Genomic DNA, 13,580 nt, shown 5'->3' with positions numbered 1-13,580 from the left:
TTAAATATATTCAAACCATACTGGGTCCTGTCCTTTCTTGTGTCCAGATCGTAGCTTTGGGCTGGTGTTTCGGGGAAAAGGCCTACCTGAGGAGCAGCTGGAACATTCTGGATGGGATGCTGGTGATGATTTCTGTAATTGACATCCTGGTGTCTCTCATCTCCAACTCGGGTACCAAGATCCTGGGCATGCTCAGAGTGCTGAGGCTACTGAGGACCCTGAGGCCGCTACGGTGAGTTAACACAGAAATGTAAAGACAACAAACACACTCAGAGGACAGACAACCACCCCTGACACTAGTGATTAGGATCATAAAGTGAAGTCTTACCTCTCCTGCATATGATCTTATACAATTACAGTAGTTGGACATACTTAGTGGGAAATATTAAAGGGCCAGTAACAGAGCAACCCATTATGTGTAGGTTGAATTTATTACCCAGACTCAAACTGAGAACAAACTGAGCTTTCTGTCAGCTCTGACATGAGCCACCTTTTGGAGCTTTTGGGGGATGTCTGTGTGTGTGTGTGTGTGTGTGTGTGTGTGTGTGTGTGTGTGTGTGTGTGTGTGTGTGTAGGCATTTATTTTAGTGTGCATTCATGCATGTGTTGTCAGTGTGTACACAATTGCACAGTTATGTTTATTTGAGCGGAAATAAGGCGGAAATCACCAATTTGAAGACTGTTTTTGTACTTAGTAGATTTCCAAGTGTGTGTGTGTGTGTGTGTGTGTGTGTGTGAGAGAGAGAGAGAGAGACAGGAAGAGAAACAAAGAATTAGCACCTTGGTGTAATGTCAGGCAGGGTCTTTATATGTGTGCAGTCTTAAGTTTTCTACTCTGTCTGTGCGCATGAAAAGCCTCAGTGTGTGTGTGTGTGTGTGTGTGTGTGTGTGTGTGTGTGTGTGTGTGTGTGTGTGTGTGTGTGTGTGTGTGTGTGTGTGTGTGTGTGTGTGTGTGTGTTTGCGTGTGTACGTACGGAGCCATTTGCTTGTGTGTGGCTTCATGCTCGACTTGGCTCACAGCACGCTCGGTGTCTCATCTCGTGAAGGGGAGCTCTCGAGGCTTTGCCCACTCTTGAATATTTATCACAGTTCTCGGAAAGAGCACAAAAATCAAATATTCATTTTCATCTTGCCAAATTTACCCACTAAACACAGATGATCTTTTCTCTCTTCCTTTTACTTTTTTTTTTTTCCTCTCACCTTTGACGTAAAAAAGTGAAATCTTGTGCCGAGACTGCTTTTGCGTTCCCTGGCTTCAAAGTATTGCTTTCTTCTTTGAGTTCATACTGTAATGTGTCTGAATGTGTATCAGGAAGTAGGTGTGCATGTGCTTAAGTGTGTGTTTATGTGGATCAGATGAGTTTACTCTTAGTGAAAAGACTTAGATATTGTGTTTTTATCTGGACTCAGCAAAAGTCATCAATTTAAAAGTACAGAGTAAAGGAGGATCCACAGTCCATAACATTAGACAAATGCTTTATGTTGTAGCAGTTCATTCATATAATCCACTTGACCAGTATAATAGTCTGATGTACAACTCTTACATGTGCAGTTACCATTTGCTGAGTATACACATTTTTGGACGTGGTTATTTGGAGAGTATGTGACAAATTTTCAAACACATCTGCCCAAAATCTCTCTTAACCATTTACATGTGATCAAGTCTGATACTGATATGAGCTGAAGTTTGAGGAGTTATTTCAGTTTGCGAAAGTAAGAGAACTGTTGATTTTCTGCACTGACAATGTTAGTTGAGTAGCAGAGCACTTCTAAAACTGAGATTAGCACAAAACTCTCATGTTTGAATTCCTAACAATACACAACTGCCTTTATACATGAAAACAGAATAAAACACATACAATCACTGAGCTTATAAATGTGTCGCATGCTTTGCTAACAGCCAGCTGAACTTAAAGCTTATGTTTGGTGGACAGTTCACTTTAAAGGATGATTCCAAAGTGTTATTATTATTTTTGTAGTTTTGGCAATCATCTCTCTCAGCTGTGATAATTGATTATAATCACCAGAGTAACTGCAGAGATCTCTGGATAAGTTGACATCACTACAACAATGTCATAGGGGGTCAGCAACAGGTTGATTTCTTAGAAACTAAACTGATGGTCATAACATATTGCTAGTCTATCCAATAAACTCCACTGTGTTCCTTGAGGAACATTGAGGTTATAAATATAAAAGAAATTGTAAAAGAAATTGTGGTAAATCACAGTGATAAAAAATACTTCTTCCATTTTGCAACACTATAATCAGTTATCATCCAGGAGTAATAAAGGTCTTATATTAGCTTCATTCCTAGAACTTTAGCTATTAGTTAGCTTTGCAGTGTTATTTACTGCTGAATCCTGCTGTGTTGTTGACTTTTCCTCAGTGGTTTTTAACCTTTAGATATAACTTTCCTTAACAAGATTGACATATTATATAATTTGGTTGCAACTTTGGCAGTTAATTAGCTGAAAAATTCTTGCATCCCGATCACTTACAAGCAGAATGTTAATGTGCCATTAGAGAATACACTTGCTGTCAAACAAGGGACTTTATAATTAGATCTATTGCTACTGTGACAAACTGAAGACTTGAAAAGAGCACCTGACTCTAACTGCAGCTGAATCCTCTTTAAGTCTTTCAGCTGTATGCCCTGCCTTATTTAATCCCCAACCAGCAGCAAGGTTGAGGCTGTATTAATGTCGACTAGGGAAGGTTTTAAAGTCAGATTAGAAAATATGTAGCAATTACAGGAGGAAATTGGACAAATTTTATGTTCGGGAGGAAATATTCTTGGTAGCAAAGGGCAGCCATTTCTCTAAGGAGTGACGTCGCCAGTTTGAGAAAAATGCAAAATGGCAAAGAGAGAAATAGGATTAGGAAGACTGTATGAAGACGAGCAGAGAGTGAGCGAGAGAGAAACAGGAGAGGACAGTAAAAGAATAGAGGAAAGAGCTGAGCTCGGTGGCTCGGCTCTTGCTGAGGCTGCAGATGAGTTACAAGAAAGCAATACTGTAAAATCATTTTTTGACATAGTTGTTAACTTTCAATCCAAGGGAGTGAAGCATTAAAGGCACTAGCATATTAAACTATTAGTGTGCTGCTGTGGGTATACTGTATGGCTTGGTTATAGTGTGCTGCAGGTACTTAAAACCCTGTTAGAGATAATTCAGTCTGGTCAACACATAGTTGAAATACTGCTCAGGCTCCAAACGCTTTCTGTTTAAAAGCAAGACACTTTTGGAGTGAGGCCCGTTGGTGCTATAAGTGCTACTGCCAGACTGAATGACACAAGCATACTAATTAAAAAGATTGGATCCATCTGGGATTCACCTATCTTTGACAAGCCTTTCACTTTAGAGTGGTTATAATCAATAGTTCCATATTAATGTTGAACTCTGCAGCCCTCCTATGTGACAATCTTAACTGGTTTAACCAAGTGCCAATATAATGTCAACTGGTAAACTTTACCTCAAAACATCTCTTCAGAATGATGTCACCAACGTCATCCATGTCTTCTATAGTTCATGGTATCACCATACGTCTGGTATACATGCTGTATAACTGTTTGCAATCGACCAGAATATGAAGACAGGCCTGTAACCCAAAGGTCATATAGCTTATTAATAATATACGCTCTGCTGTTTCATGCAGTCAGTAAACAAAACCTTAATTTTCATTATTAGGTCAGTGGGGTCAAAGTCTTCTAGGAAAATAGATTTTCCACAATTCAGAATAGTTCCAACAATTGCATTCTTCTCTCTCTAAATAAACAAGCCTGTTTGTCAGATGTTTCATTAAAAAAAAATATAGAATTAAACCCAAGTGAAAAATTGGTGTTGCTGTTGCAGTCAGGATGTCTAAAAATATTTTCGACATTTTCATGAGAAAAACTTCTGCAGCTACAAAGTTAAAAAAAAAAAAAAAAAAAAAAAAAGTTTTTCCTCCAAACATACTACAAAGCAGACAGAGCTTTGTCAGGAATAAAGTGTTAGTTTCAATATCAGCTTGTTGTCACCCCCGGTTCGATTGTGGCAGACTCACGCTCGCTGGTGAATTAAATATGAGCTTGTCTGTGTTTTCCCCTCTGGCAGCACGGTGCACGTGGGGTTCACACAAGCTGCACCGGAGCCGCCGACGCTGACTTGGGAATAATAATCAATCAACAGTTATTTACGGGCTCACATGGCAGCTTGTCACTTGGACAACTGAGTTTTGAACTACAGTGTCTGTTGTAGTTTATGCAGGGTGATGAGGTGAAGAGTTGAAATGTTCCTGACGGCAACGTGTGTATTCTTGAATTGCTCGTGACATGTTTGTGTGAGTGTAACTGCAGAACATGGGAGAGTTTTGTATTTGTGAACGTGTTTCCGTGCAGGTATCTGTTGCTGTTTGTTTCTCATTTGAGATGTTAATGACAGCGTTACATGACACAAGAGAGCAGGGTCCACAGGGGCTCACGAGTGTGTGTGTGTGTGTGTGTGTGTGTGTGACAGAATGATGCATCAGCTTTGTTTAACAGGGCACAGACACACACCTCCGCAGTCATTCATCAAGCCCCCATCCTGAGCTGAGAGCTGCCCTCAGGGAAGGCTCAGAAGTTAGTACCCTGTGTCACCAAATGGCACTTTTATGTCACCCAACACCACCTACACCACACTGATAACTCGGCTGCAACCTAGAAACCCCACCCCAACCCCTTCCCACCTGGGTGTATCCATTAATCGTACCTGCCACAATCCCAGGCTTCATCGCAGGAGGATCTAAAGGGCTGTGTGGTGTTTGTGAGGTCAGGGCAGGCCGACGGGTTTGTATATTGATAATCCCCCCCCCTACTGTTGACCCCTGTTGGCTAAGCCTTTGAGTTCATCCGTCATGTGATGATGATGTAATTACCCCGAGGCTTCCATTGGGTAGATAATGTGATCGCTCACTTGTGTGTACGTGTGCGTTTTTGACCATCACGCCTCATATCAGACAGTGCCGACTTTGGCCACTTAACTGGCCGCATAATTAAGCATTCTTCACGACGTTTAGATTGTGTTTGTGTGACACCTGAATTGATTGGCTCGCAGTGTTAGCGGGGAGAGAGCAAGAGCAGCGAGCGGTAAAGTTTGACAGCTGAAAAGGGAAGGACAGCTGTACGTGGAAGATAGTAGAAAGAAATTTATCCAGCAAGGTTGAGAGAAAGAAACAAAGTTTAGAAACAAAAAAAAAAAGAAAGAAAATAGCAGCTGCCTCATTTTTTATTCCCTCTATATCGCTGCAACTCACCAGCCCTCCTCTCCTCCCTCTATTCCCTATTTCTATCTCTCTGCGTCGCTTAATTACACCCAGTGTTTGCTCTGTGGGAACACGCCTGCCACTTATTGCCCTACTTGTTGTTCCCTTTCCTCACTGTGAGGGATACGCCGGTGGAGAGAGTATGTGTGCATGCGTGCAGGTGTTACGCATGGCGGCAGACTCATCCCGGCTCCTTTGTATAGCACACAAAACAAGGACACGCTGTGAGCCGCTCTGAAATTATGCAGAGAGGTAGATTAGGAGAAGCAAGCACTAACTTTCCTCCCTCCGGCTTCCTCCATCCATCCAATTCCTCCTCATCCTCATTTTTCGTGTCATATGCAAATAGACATTATGGAAAGAAGCCCATCGCGGTGTGTGTCCTTCACGTACCGCATCATCAGAGTGTATTGACTCATAATAAGAGGCTTGTCTCTCCTTCGTTCTCCTCCTTAATAAGCCTTTTCACTTAAACTCAAAAGGAGAACACGATGTAAAGAGCTAGAGAGGTGGGCTTGGGGGTTTTCATATGCAAAGCAGTGATGTGTGGAAACATCTTTTTTTTTTTTTTTTGCAGTGAAAAGGTGGTCTCAAGGACTGAGATGGAGAGAGGCTGCATACGCTGCGGTTCTGTCCTCAATGGACTCAAACTCATCCACATATCCAACAAGTTGCACTTCATTTCTTGCTTTCTCTTAGCATTTTGCTTCATAATCTCTTCTCAAGTTCTTTTTTTTTTCGCTTTTAACTTCCTAAAGTCTTGAGAGAAAAGAAGTTGAACAAGTGAATGAAGTTTTGAAACATCATCATAAATACCGAAACATCTGACATCTGAAAAAATATTGATTCAACAAGCCTTAATTGCACATTTCTAACTTATCCATGCAGTATTTTGCATTTCTAGTTCACTATGAAGACATGTTGTATAAAAAAAAAAAATCCTCTCCAGAAATTACAAAACAAAAAATGGACTTAGATCCCTTCTTTCCCCGCTTTTGGCAGAGAATTCATTACAAATATATTCATATACCAGCATAACTGCATCAATCCCCAAAGCAGACACATGCAGATGCAGCTCTTGAACACTAGTACCCTCTGTAGGTCAGCAGCAATACTGCATCCTAACATGCTTTTCAATAGAACATCAAGAGAGGCAGTGAGGTGCAAACCCATGAGGTGCAGCCATAGACTCGTTACTCTCTGATCAGGGCTATTGATCAATGGCCTTGGTCAGGCCTGGCTCCCTATTATCCTGTGTCCTCTCTTAATGTGCTATTGACTCTTCCTTCACTCAACTGTCCGCTCAGGGGAAAACATACAATGCAGACAAAGACTGATAGACAAAGGCAGAGCAGATTGTCACCTCGACAGTCTCTTTGCCTGTGTAGCGTTGTTTTTCTCTTTTAGGCCTTGTCATGTATCATCATGTCTATCACATTTTGAGTTTAGTGCGTGTTTGTGTGTGTGTGTGTGTACATTTTCTGTCTGAGTGTGCATGCACAGGCAGGTTTTATGTAGTATGTGTGTGTGTGTGTTTGTGTTCCACCATGTCGGAGAAGCTCAGCTGCAGTGCGGTGCCGGGTGCCATGCTGGCACTAATTAAACATCCTCATCAGTCCATTGGCTTAATTAGATGTGTCTGTTTCCTTGACTGAAAAAATGAAAGGAAGCAGAAAGAAGTGAAGGGAGAGTTTGAGAGAGATGTTTTTTTTTTCAAGAAGAGCAGAAGAGAATGAAAGAGGCGTTAATTCGTCTGAGCCAACAAGTGTTTTAGGTTTGAAAAGTTTTGAAATGTGTGCAAATGAGAAAAAAAAAAAGGTTTCTGATGGTGGTAAAGAAGGGAAAAACAAAACAAAGTGTGTGTATATAAGCGTGTGTGTGCAGACAGGGCGGGGGGCCTGGGGGTGAGCAGGGGGTGCGAGGAGGTTCGGGGTTGGAACGCCTCAGGCATCCCTGCTCCATCTGGTACTGTATGAGCTGTGCTGTAAGTGACCTAAGAGTGCCCTGCACAAACATACACACTCAGACGCACACATACACATGAATGCAGCGCACTAATATCCTAATATATGCTGTGTTCCAGTGTGATCAGCAGAGCCCCGGGGCTGAAGCTGGTGGTGGAGACCCTGATGTCCTCACTGAAGCCCATCGGCAACATCGTGGTCATCTGCTGCGCCTTCTTCATTATCTTTGGCATCCTGGGAGTGCAGGTGAGAGCAGGAACGAGGAGAGGTTAGGAAATGAGGAAATAACCGAGTGGAATGATACAGACAGAGATAATGAGAAAAGAAAAAGGAAGTAAGACCACAGTCTAGACGGTCATGACACAGAAACATTATCCTCCACCTCGTAAGCTGCAACAGTTTGACATGTGAAAAATACGCCCACTATTCTTCACTTTTTCCTCTCATTTCTTGGTAGTACATACAGTACATCCCACAGTCTTAGCAGAACAATAGTTTTCATGCACTCTCCACATTATAACTCATTGGCCGAGACGCTTATGTATGCTTATCTGGTCGATGGAGATTTCATGGCTAACGGCCCAAGGACTAATCTATACCAACGAGCACAGTGCCCTTGGTCCAGCTCGGGCTCCTGTCTGTCTACCATCAGCATGTTTATGTCCATAAACCATCTGTCCGAATGACGGAGTGTCATGAAGGGTTAATGGCTGCGATGACACCATGCAGCAGTGATTGGAAGCTGTCACTCGTTAAAAGGCTTCTATAGAACTCACAGCACTGTCTTTAAAAATGTTGGCAATACGAGGATGGTCATTCAGTGACCTACAATTTTTTTTAGTGTTATATTTTATATCAAGCAGCCATCGCTGTATTTTATTTTGTAGTTTATGGGTATTTCCAGCTATTGCCCTAACTTTAACCTAGTATAAACTTAACCCAGGGCAGTTGCACAGCCTGGCAAGAAGCTCTGGCAGGCCGTGCTCTGGGAAAAAGATGCCTTTCTCTCTACTCATTTTATGTCTGTGATATATTTTTTTAAAAAGCTATGGTGATAAGGGACAATGTCTGATATACTATGCATTCTAAAAATACACTCTCAAGTTCAGCTGAAGATAATATTGGGCTTCAGTACTCAGCTATATCAAGTGAGTATCTTCCAAGGTTACAGTTCTTTTAGTATCCTTAACAGTGTAATGTGTCTCTAATGCAAGTATGTTAGACTGCTGCTCCCATGGAAGGTTTATCAGGATTAATGATGATGTGTTAATCAGTATGTTATTATAAATGTATGCAGACATGAAGGAAAACATAACCTCTGATACTTACACATTCTAAGAATCAGATTCCATGTAAAATGCACATGTCTGCGTTTTCTCTCCTCAGCTCTTCAAGGGGAAGTTCTTTGTTTGTCATGGAGAGGATGTCAGGAACATCACCAACAAGTCAGACTGTTTGCAGGCCAACTACAAATGGGTCAGACACAAGTACAACTTTGACAACCTGGGACAGGTTAGACCTCAGAAATGCCAATATTTGACAAATGTTTTGTTGAAGTTTTGTGAGCCTGGTTTTCAGTGTTTGTATTTATGTTTCAACCCGTCTTCCTTCTCTCCATGTCAGGCTTTGATGTCTCTGTTTGTTCTGGCATCGAAAGACGGCTGGGTGGACATTATGTATGATGGACTAGACGCTGTAGGAGTTGACCAACAGGTAAATATGTACAAACTCTCTCAAACACTTACACACACTCATGCACACAAATGTTAAATATGTCCAGGGCACATATCAGTGGCAGAGGATATCTGAAAAACTCTTTGTATGTATCCCGTGTACGTTTCAGCCTATAATGAACTACAACCCATGGATGCTGCTCTACTTCATCTCCTTCCTGCTGATCGTGGCCTTCTTCGTGCTCAACATGTTCGTGGGCGTGGTGGTGGAGAACTTCCACAAGTGCAGGCGCCATCAGGAGGCCGAGGAAGCCAAGCGCAGGGAGGAGAAGAGACTGAAACGCTTGGAGAAAAAGAGACGGAGTAAGGAGAAGGAGCTAGCTGGTCGGTAGTCTTTCCACATCTTTCTGAGTCCTGCTTGATTTGAGCCTGAGCCTTTTATTTTTTCTTTTTGCTTTTTGATTTGGTTTGGCCGAATCCGGAAGAACGCAATTAGTGATCTAGTGACAAAAATAGTTGCTACTCTGCGGTAGAACCCTCCCTTCCCCTCGACCATCCTCTTTCCCTTCGCCCTCTGGCTAGATTTTGCTGCAGTCCGGTGGTCCCCTACTCTGGCTCTGCAGACTCTGATACAAACTGTGGAGGCTTTTCTTCAACTCTAGCAACAAATTGATCAAGCTGGATGTTAAGAAAAGCTTTCATAATCGGTTGGTTTGCAGATCTAGGACAGCTGACCACCGGTGTTAGTCCCTATCAACCCCGCCTCCCATTCCCTCCTCCCTTACCTTGCCTGGTCTACCGTAGATGCCGTGCTTGGGATGGCCCCTTTGGAGCATGCCCAGTGAGTGCTGACAGATGGGGTTTGCATGGTGGCGGGTGTACAGAGCTAGAGGGAGGGGGAGTTGTTGATTATTTAACCGCCCTGATCGAAAACGAGATGACCCCCCTCCCTTCCCCTCTTCTGCATGTGGTTTAGTACAGCCGCAGGGGCAGGGATAGACCCAAATCTGGAAGAAAAGGAGAAAGAGTTTCCCCTGAGTTCTCCCCTAGCTGAGATCTGAGATCATTTTGGGTGAGATTTGTAGGAGTTGGAGCTTATTCCCTGCCTGTTCCCCCTCCCCTCCGGCTGTATAGGAATTGGTGACAAACTGCTTTGTTGTTTTTTTTAATTCTTTCCACTGCCTCCTACTCCCAAAAACACAAGTGCTAGCATCTGCTAGATTAGACTTTAGTGCCTTTACTTACAGTATTTTAGTTGTTCCAAAGGCACTTGGTTTTTTACATTTACAAGGAGCAGTGGACACTACTGGTTTCTTAAAACCAAAAAAAAATCCCTTTGATTTCCTTCTATATGATAATTTTATTTGACCTGTTTCCGTCCAACTCTTGAGAAATACAGATGGAAATTGATCTTCCTTTTTCAGGAGGCGTCTGACAAGCGTATCTGGCCATTCAAGACACTCGCCCTGATCCCTGCACACTCTCAGTCGAACATATTTACACTTTATATAACAAGACGCCCTTTTTTGAGATTACACAAGAACCTTTCATATTTAAGTTAGTTTTCCTGTTTTTGCTTCTTCCTTGTTCTAATTCTTGGTTGAAAAGTTTGTCTCCTTTTTTCCTGGCTTAGTATTTTTTTCGCCAGGAAACGGTTTTCACACACTCGTACCAAGCTGTTCAGGCTGAGAAAATGGATAGATGTTGGATTATTAGCAAAATAGTAAAGCAAGGTTGCTTAAAGGCAGAGAGAGCTTACTGGTGTAACTCATTCGATCGTAGAATACGATTTGTGTTATGGTGGTAAATGTCTGTTCTGGTTTGAGAGCTTTGGTTTGATTGACAACTTTCTGATCATTATAAAACAAACAGTGGAAGTATTAATCCAAAGAACTGGACTCAGAATCACTGGAAAGACAAAACATAGGAACATAAACCAGCTTAATCTTTCATTGCTTCCTTCTGGCCTTACTCCATCCCTCTTTCCCTCTTTCTCTCTCTTTGACTCTCTCCTGATTCTGACTCTAATCCATCCTTCCTTCCTCGCTTTCCTCTGCTTCTGCCTGACTAACATGGTCTCATTCCTCTAGATTTATTGGTTCCGGGGGTGAGTTGGGCCCTCTCTGAAGGCACATTGAAAGGTACAGAGTTTCCAGCATGTTCTGTGTGTCCCTTAAACCCCCCACCGCCACCGACCACGACCACCCACCATGGTGGCTAGGGTTCTAAGTTCAGTGATCACGGGAGGTAGGGCCCCATCCCGCGTCCCCGCCCCCCTGCCTCTCTCCCATCAGCCCTCAGTCCGCTGGACATGGTGTTACCTGTTTTCTCTGTCGTGGCTTTGTCTTTCACAGCTCTTCCACACCGTCCGCGATCCATCCACTGTCCACAGCACTGCACCGCTGCACCACCACCACAAAAGAAGAAGACTCTGGTCTAGTTAGGTTGGCAGGGAAACTGAGACAGAGATGTGGTAAGACAGGGAAAGGGTACTGAGTGGGTAACATATATTGAATTGTTTTAAGGTAAATGACTCCAGAGCGTCTTTGCCTTTTTAAGCCGAGGCCACTGTACTCCTCTTTTATTATTTCTTTTAGTAGGTATTTAAAGAATAATTCCAGTTTAGTACAACATATTTTCATTTTGATTGCCATCTTTTCTATTGGTTAGGATAATATTGTACTCACCAAAGTAATTCCTGAGATTCGGGAGCACAGTGACATCGGTACAGTGAGGTGTGAAAGGGCAGTATAATGTTTACCATGTTTACTATTTTGTATTTATTTGGCATGTTTCTAACATGGTCTATTTAACACGAGTACAAAGTATAGTTAAAGATGATGGAAATGTCATTAGTTTTGCAGGTATTTGGTCATAAACCAAAGAAGTGCACATATCAAAGAGGCAGACATGACTGTCTGTACCAAATTTCATGGCAATCCAGTCAACAGTTGAGATATTTCACTCAAAACCACAAATGTGATAGTCAATGAAACCAAAGTCATTAAGATTTATTTTCTGGGGACCACATATGTCTCCACAAAGTTTTATGGAAATCCGTCCAATAGTCGAGATATTTTAGTTTGGACCAAAGTGGTGGGCCAACCATCAGACTGATTTTACCATCCCTAGAGCCACACTGTTAATGTGACTAGAAACAAGCCAACAGGTAAGCCAGATTATGTAAACCATATCATTTGGAAGACAAATTAGCTTAATAAGTTTGGTAACCTAGAGGTTTGTATATAATATGTCTGATCATCTGATTGTATGTTCTTTGCCCAAGTTTTAAGCAATGTCACCACATTCTCAAATTTCAGCAATTAACTTGTTGAGTTCAATGATATAACCAATAGAAGTGTCGAACTATGAAACAAGGCTAAAATTTAAAAAAATCCAGCTATTCTTTAAATTTGACTGACTTGAACTGTTTCTCTCTGGTCTTGTAATTTCAGCTCATTGCTGTTACTGTAGATGAGAGCCAGAGAGAACAAAGAGTTTGATCATGTTGTACAAGCCGTGCCATCTTGGATGAACAGATTTTCTCTGTTGCTAACATCCTCTAATAAAGGTCACTGGCCTCCATTAAAGGGCACTGGACCACAGAAATTTGTTATTTACTCATTGAGTCTGTGCTTGACTTAAAAGCTTAATTTAAGACACCCAGTGCCAAAATATGTAAATGTGGTCATAGTAAATTAAACAGCAACAAGCTCTGTTAGCATATCTAACTAGTTTTTCAAGCTGCAATCTCCTCATCGAGGGTTTAAATAGTTTCTTTGGGGGAAAACGATAAATCTTGCATCAGCGGGACGCCATTATTAAATCATGATCTAAAATAGAATTAAGGCTCTTGCCAAAATGCATACATTTATTTGAACTTAACGGCTGATTTTCTACAAAACACTGAGCACAAAGGTTAGAGCAGTACAAGTCGTTATTAAGCCAGACTCCAGCAGGTTGTTAACAGCAGTCGGTTATGTTGGGCATAAAGGTCATCTCAGGGCTTTCTGACCACTCTGACTGGTTCGCTGGCACATGTGGTTCAATTGTTGCAACTTGTTTCCATGGCATCTATTTAAGGTATTGTTATGGTAGCTGACAGTCGGCACAGAGGTGTGTTAAACGATGGCGACTCCTTAACTAACCGCATTGTGAAAGTTTGTGTGTGTTTGCTTGTTATTATGTCATGTATCAGGTGCAATATTTGTTAAATAGGGGCACATTGCTGGAAGATAAACGTGCTGGATTGTATTCTTGTGTGTGTGTGTGTGCATATGTGAGTGTGTCAGGGAGCAGATGGTTGCAGAACAGGTTGTAAAATATGCAGGAGCAGCTCTCATCCTCAAATCCCCTCTCCTCTCAGTCTGGATGAGTGTCTGAGAGGGGAGCAGGACCCCGCACCCCTGTGTTGATCCTATGCGGCATTTCGCCTGAGGACACGAGCGCTCGCAGTATTTTGATATTTTCCTCTCAAAGGTAATTACAGAGTAGCCAAGAACACAAAACACACACACATAAAACACAGGGTGCGCACAGTGTGTTATGGTGTATTTGTGTTAGAGTGGTATTCAGAGAATAAGATGTTTGTGTGTGTGTGTGTGTGTGTGTGAGGGCGTGCATGTTTGTCACGCGTGCATGCTTGGCACACTGTGTTTGT

At 42.2% G+C, this 13,580-nt stretch overlaps 1 protein-coding gene across 18 annotated transcripts in view; it reads left to right on the top strand.

The window, feature by feature from the left end:
- Positions 1–13,580, top strand: part of cacna1g (calcium channel, voltage-dependent, T type, alpha 1G subunit) — a 271,030-nt gene that overhangs the window by 218,017 nt on the left and 39,433 nt on the right. For all 18 annotated transcript variants that reach the window (XM_044338768.1, XM_044338766.1, XM_044338765.1 and 15 more), the window contains 5 exons: positions 48–232; positions 7,367–7,493; positions 8,634–8,759; positions 8,871–8,960; positions 9,091–9,283. In XM_044338768.1, the coding sequence (XP_044194703.1) occupies positions 48–232; positions 7,367–7,493; positions 8,634–8,759; positions 8,871–8,960; positions 9,091–9,283 (721 nt within the window). The remainder of the gene's footprint in view (positions 1–47; positions 233–7,366; positions 7,494–8,633; positions 8,760–8,870; positions 8,961–9,090; positions 9,284–13,580) is intronic.

The sequence above is a fragment of the Thunnus albacares genome, chromosome 20 (genome assembly GCF_914725855.1).
Source record: "Thunnus albacares chromosome 20, fThuAlb1.1, whole genome shotgun sequence".
Taxonomy (NCBI): Eukaryota; Metazoa; Chordata; class Actinopteri; order Scombriformes; family Scombridae; genus Thunnus; species Thunnus albacares.
This window is presented reverse-complemented; position numbering and strand designations above follow the sequence as displayed.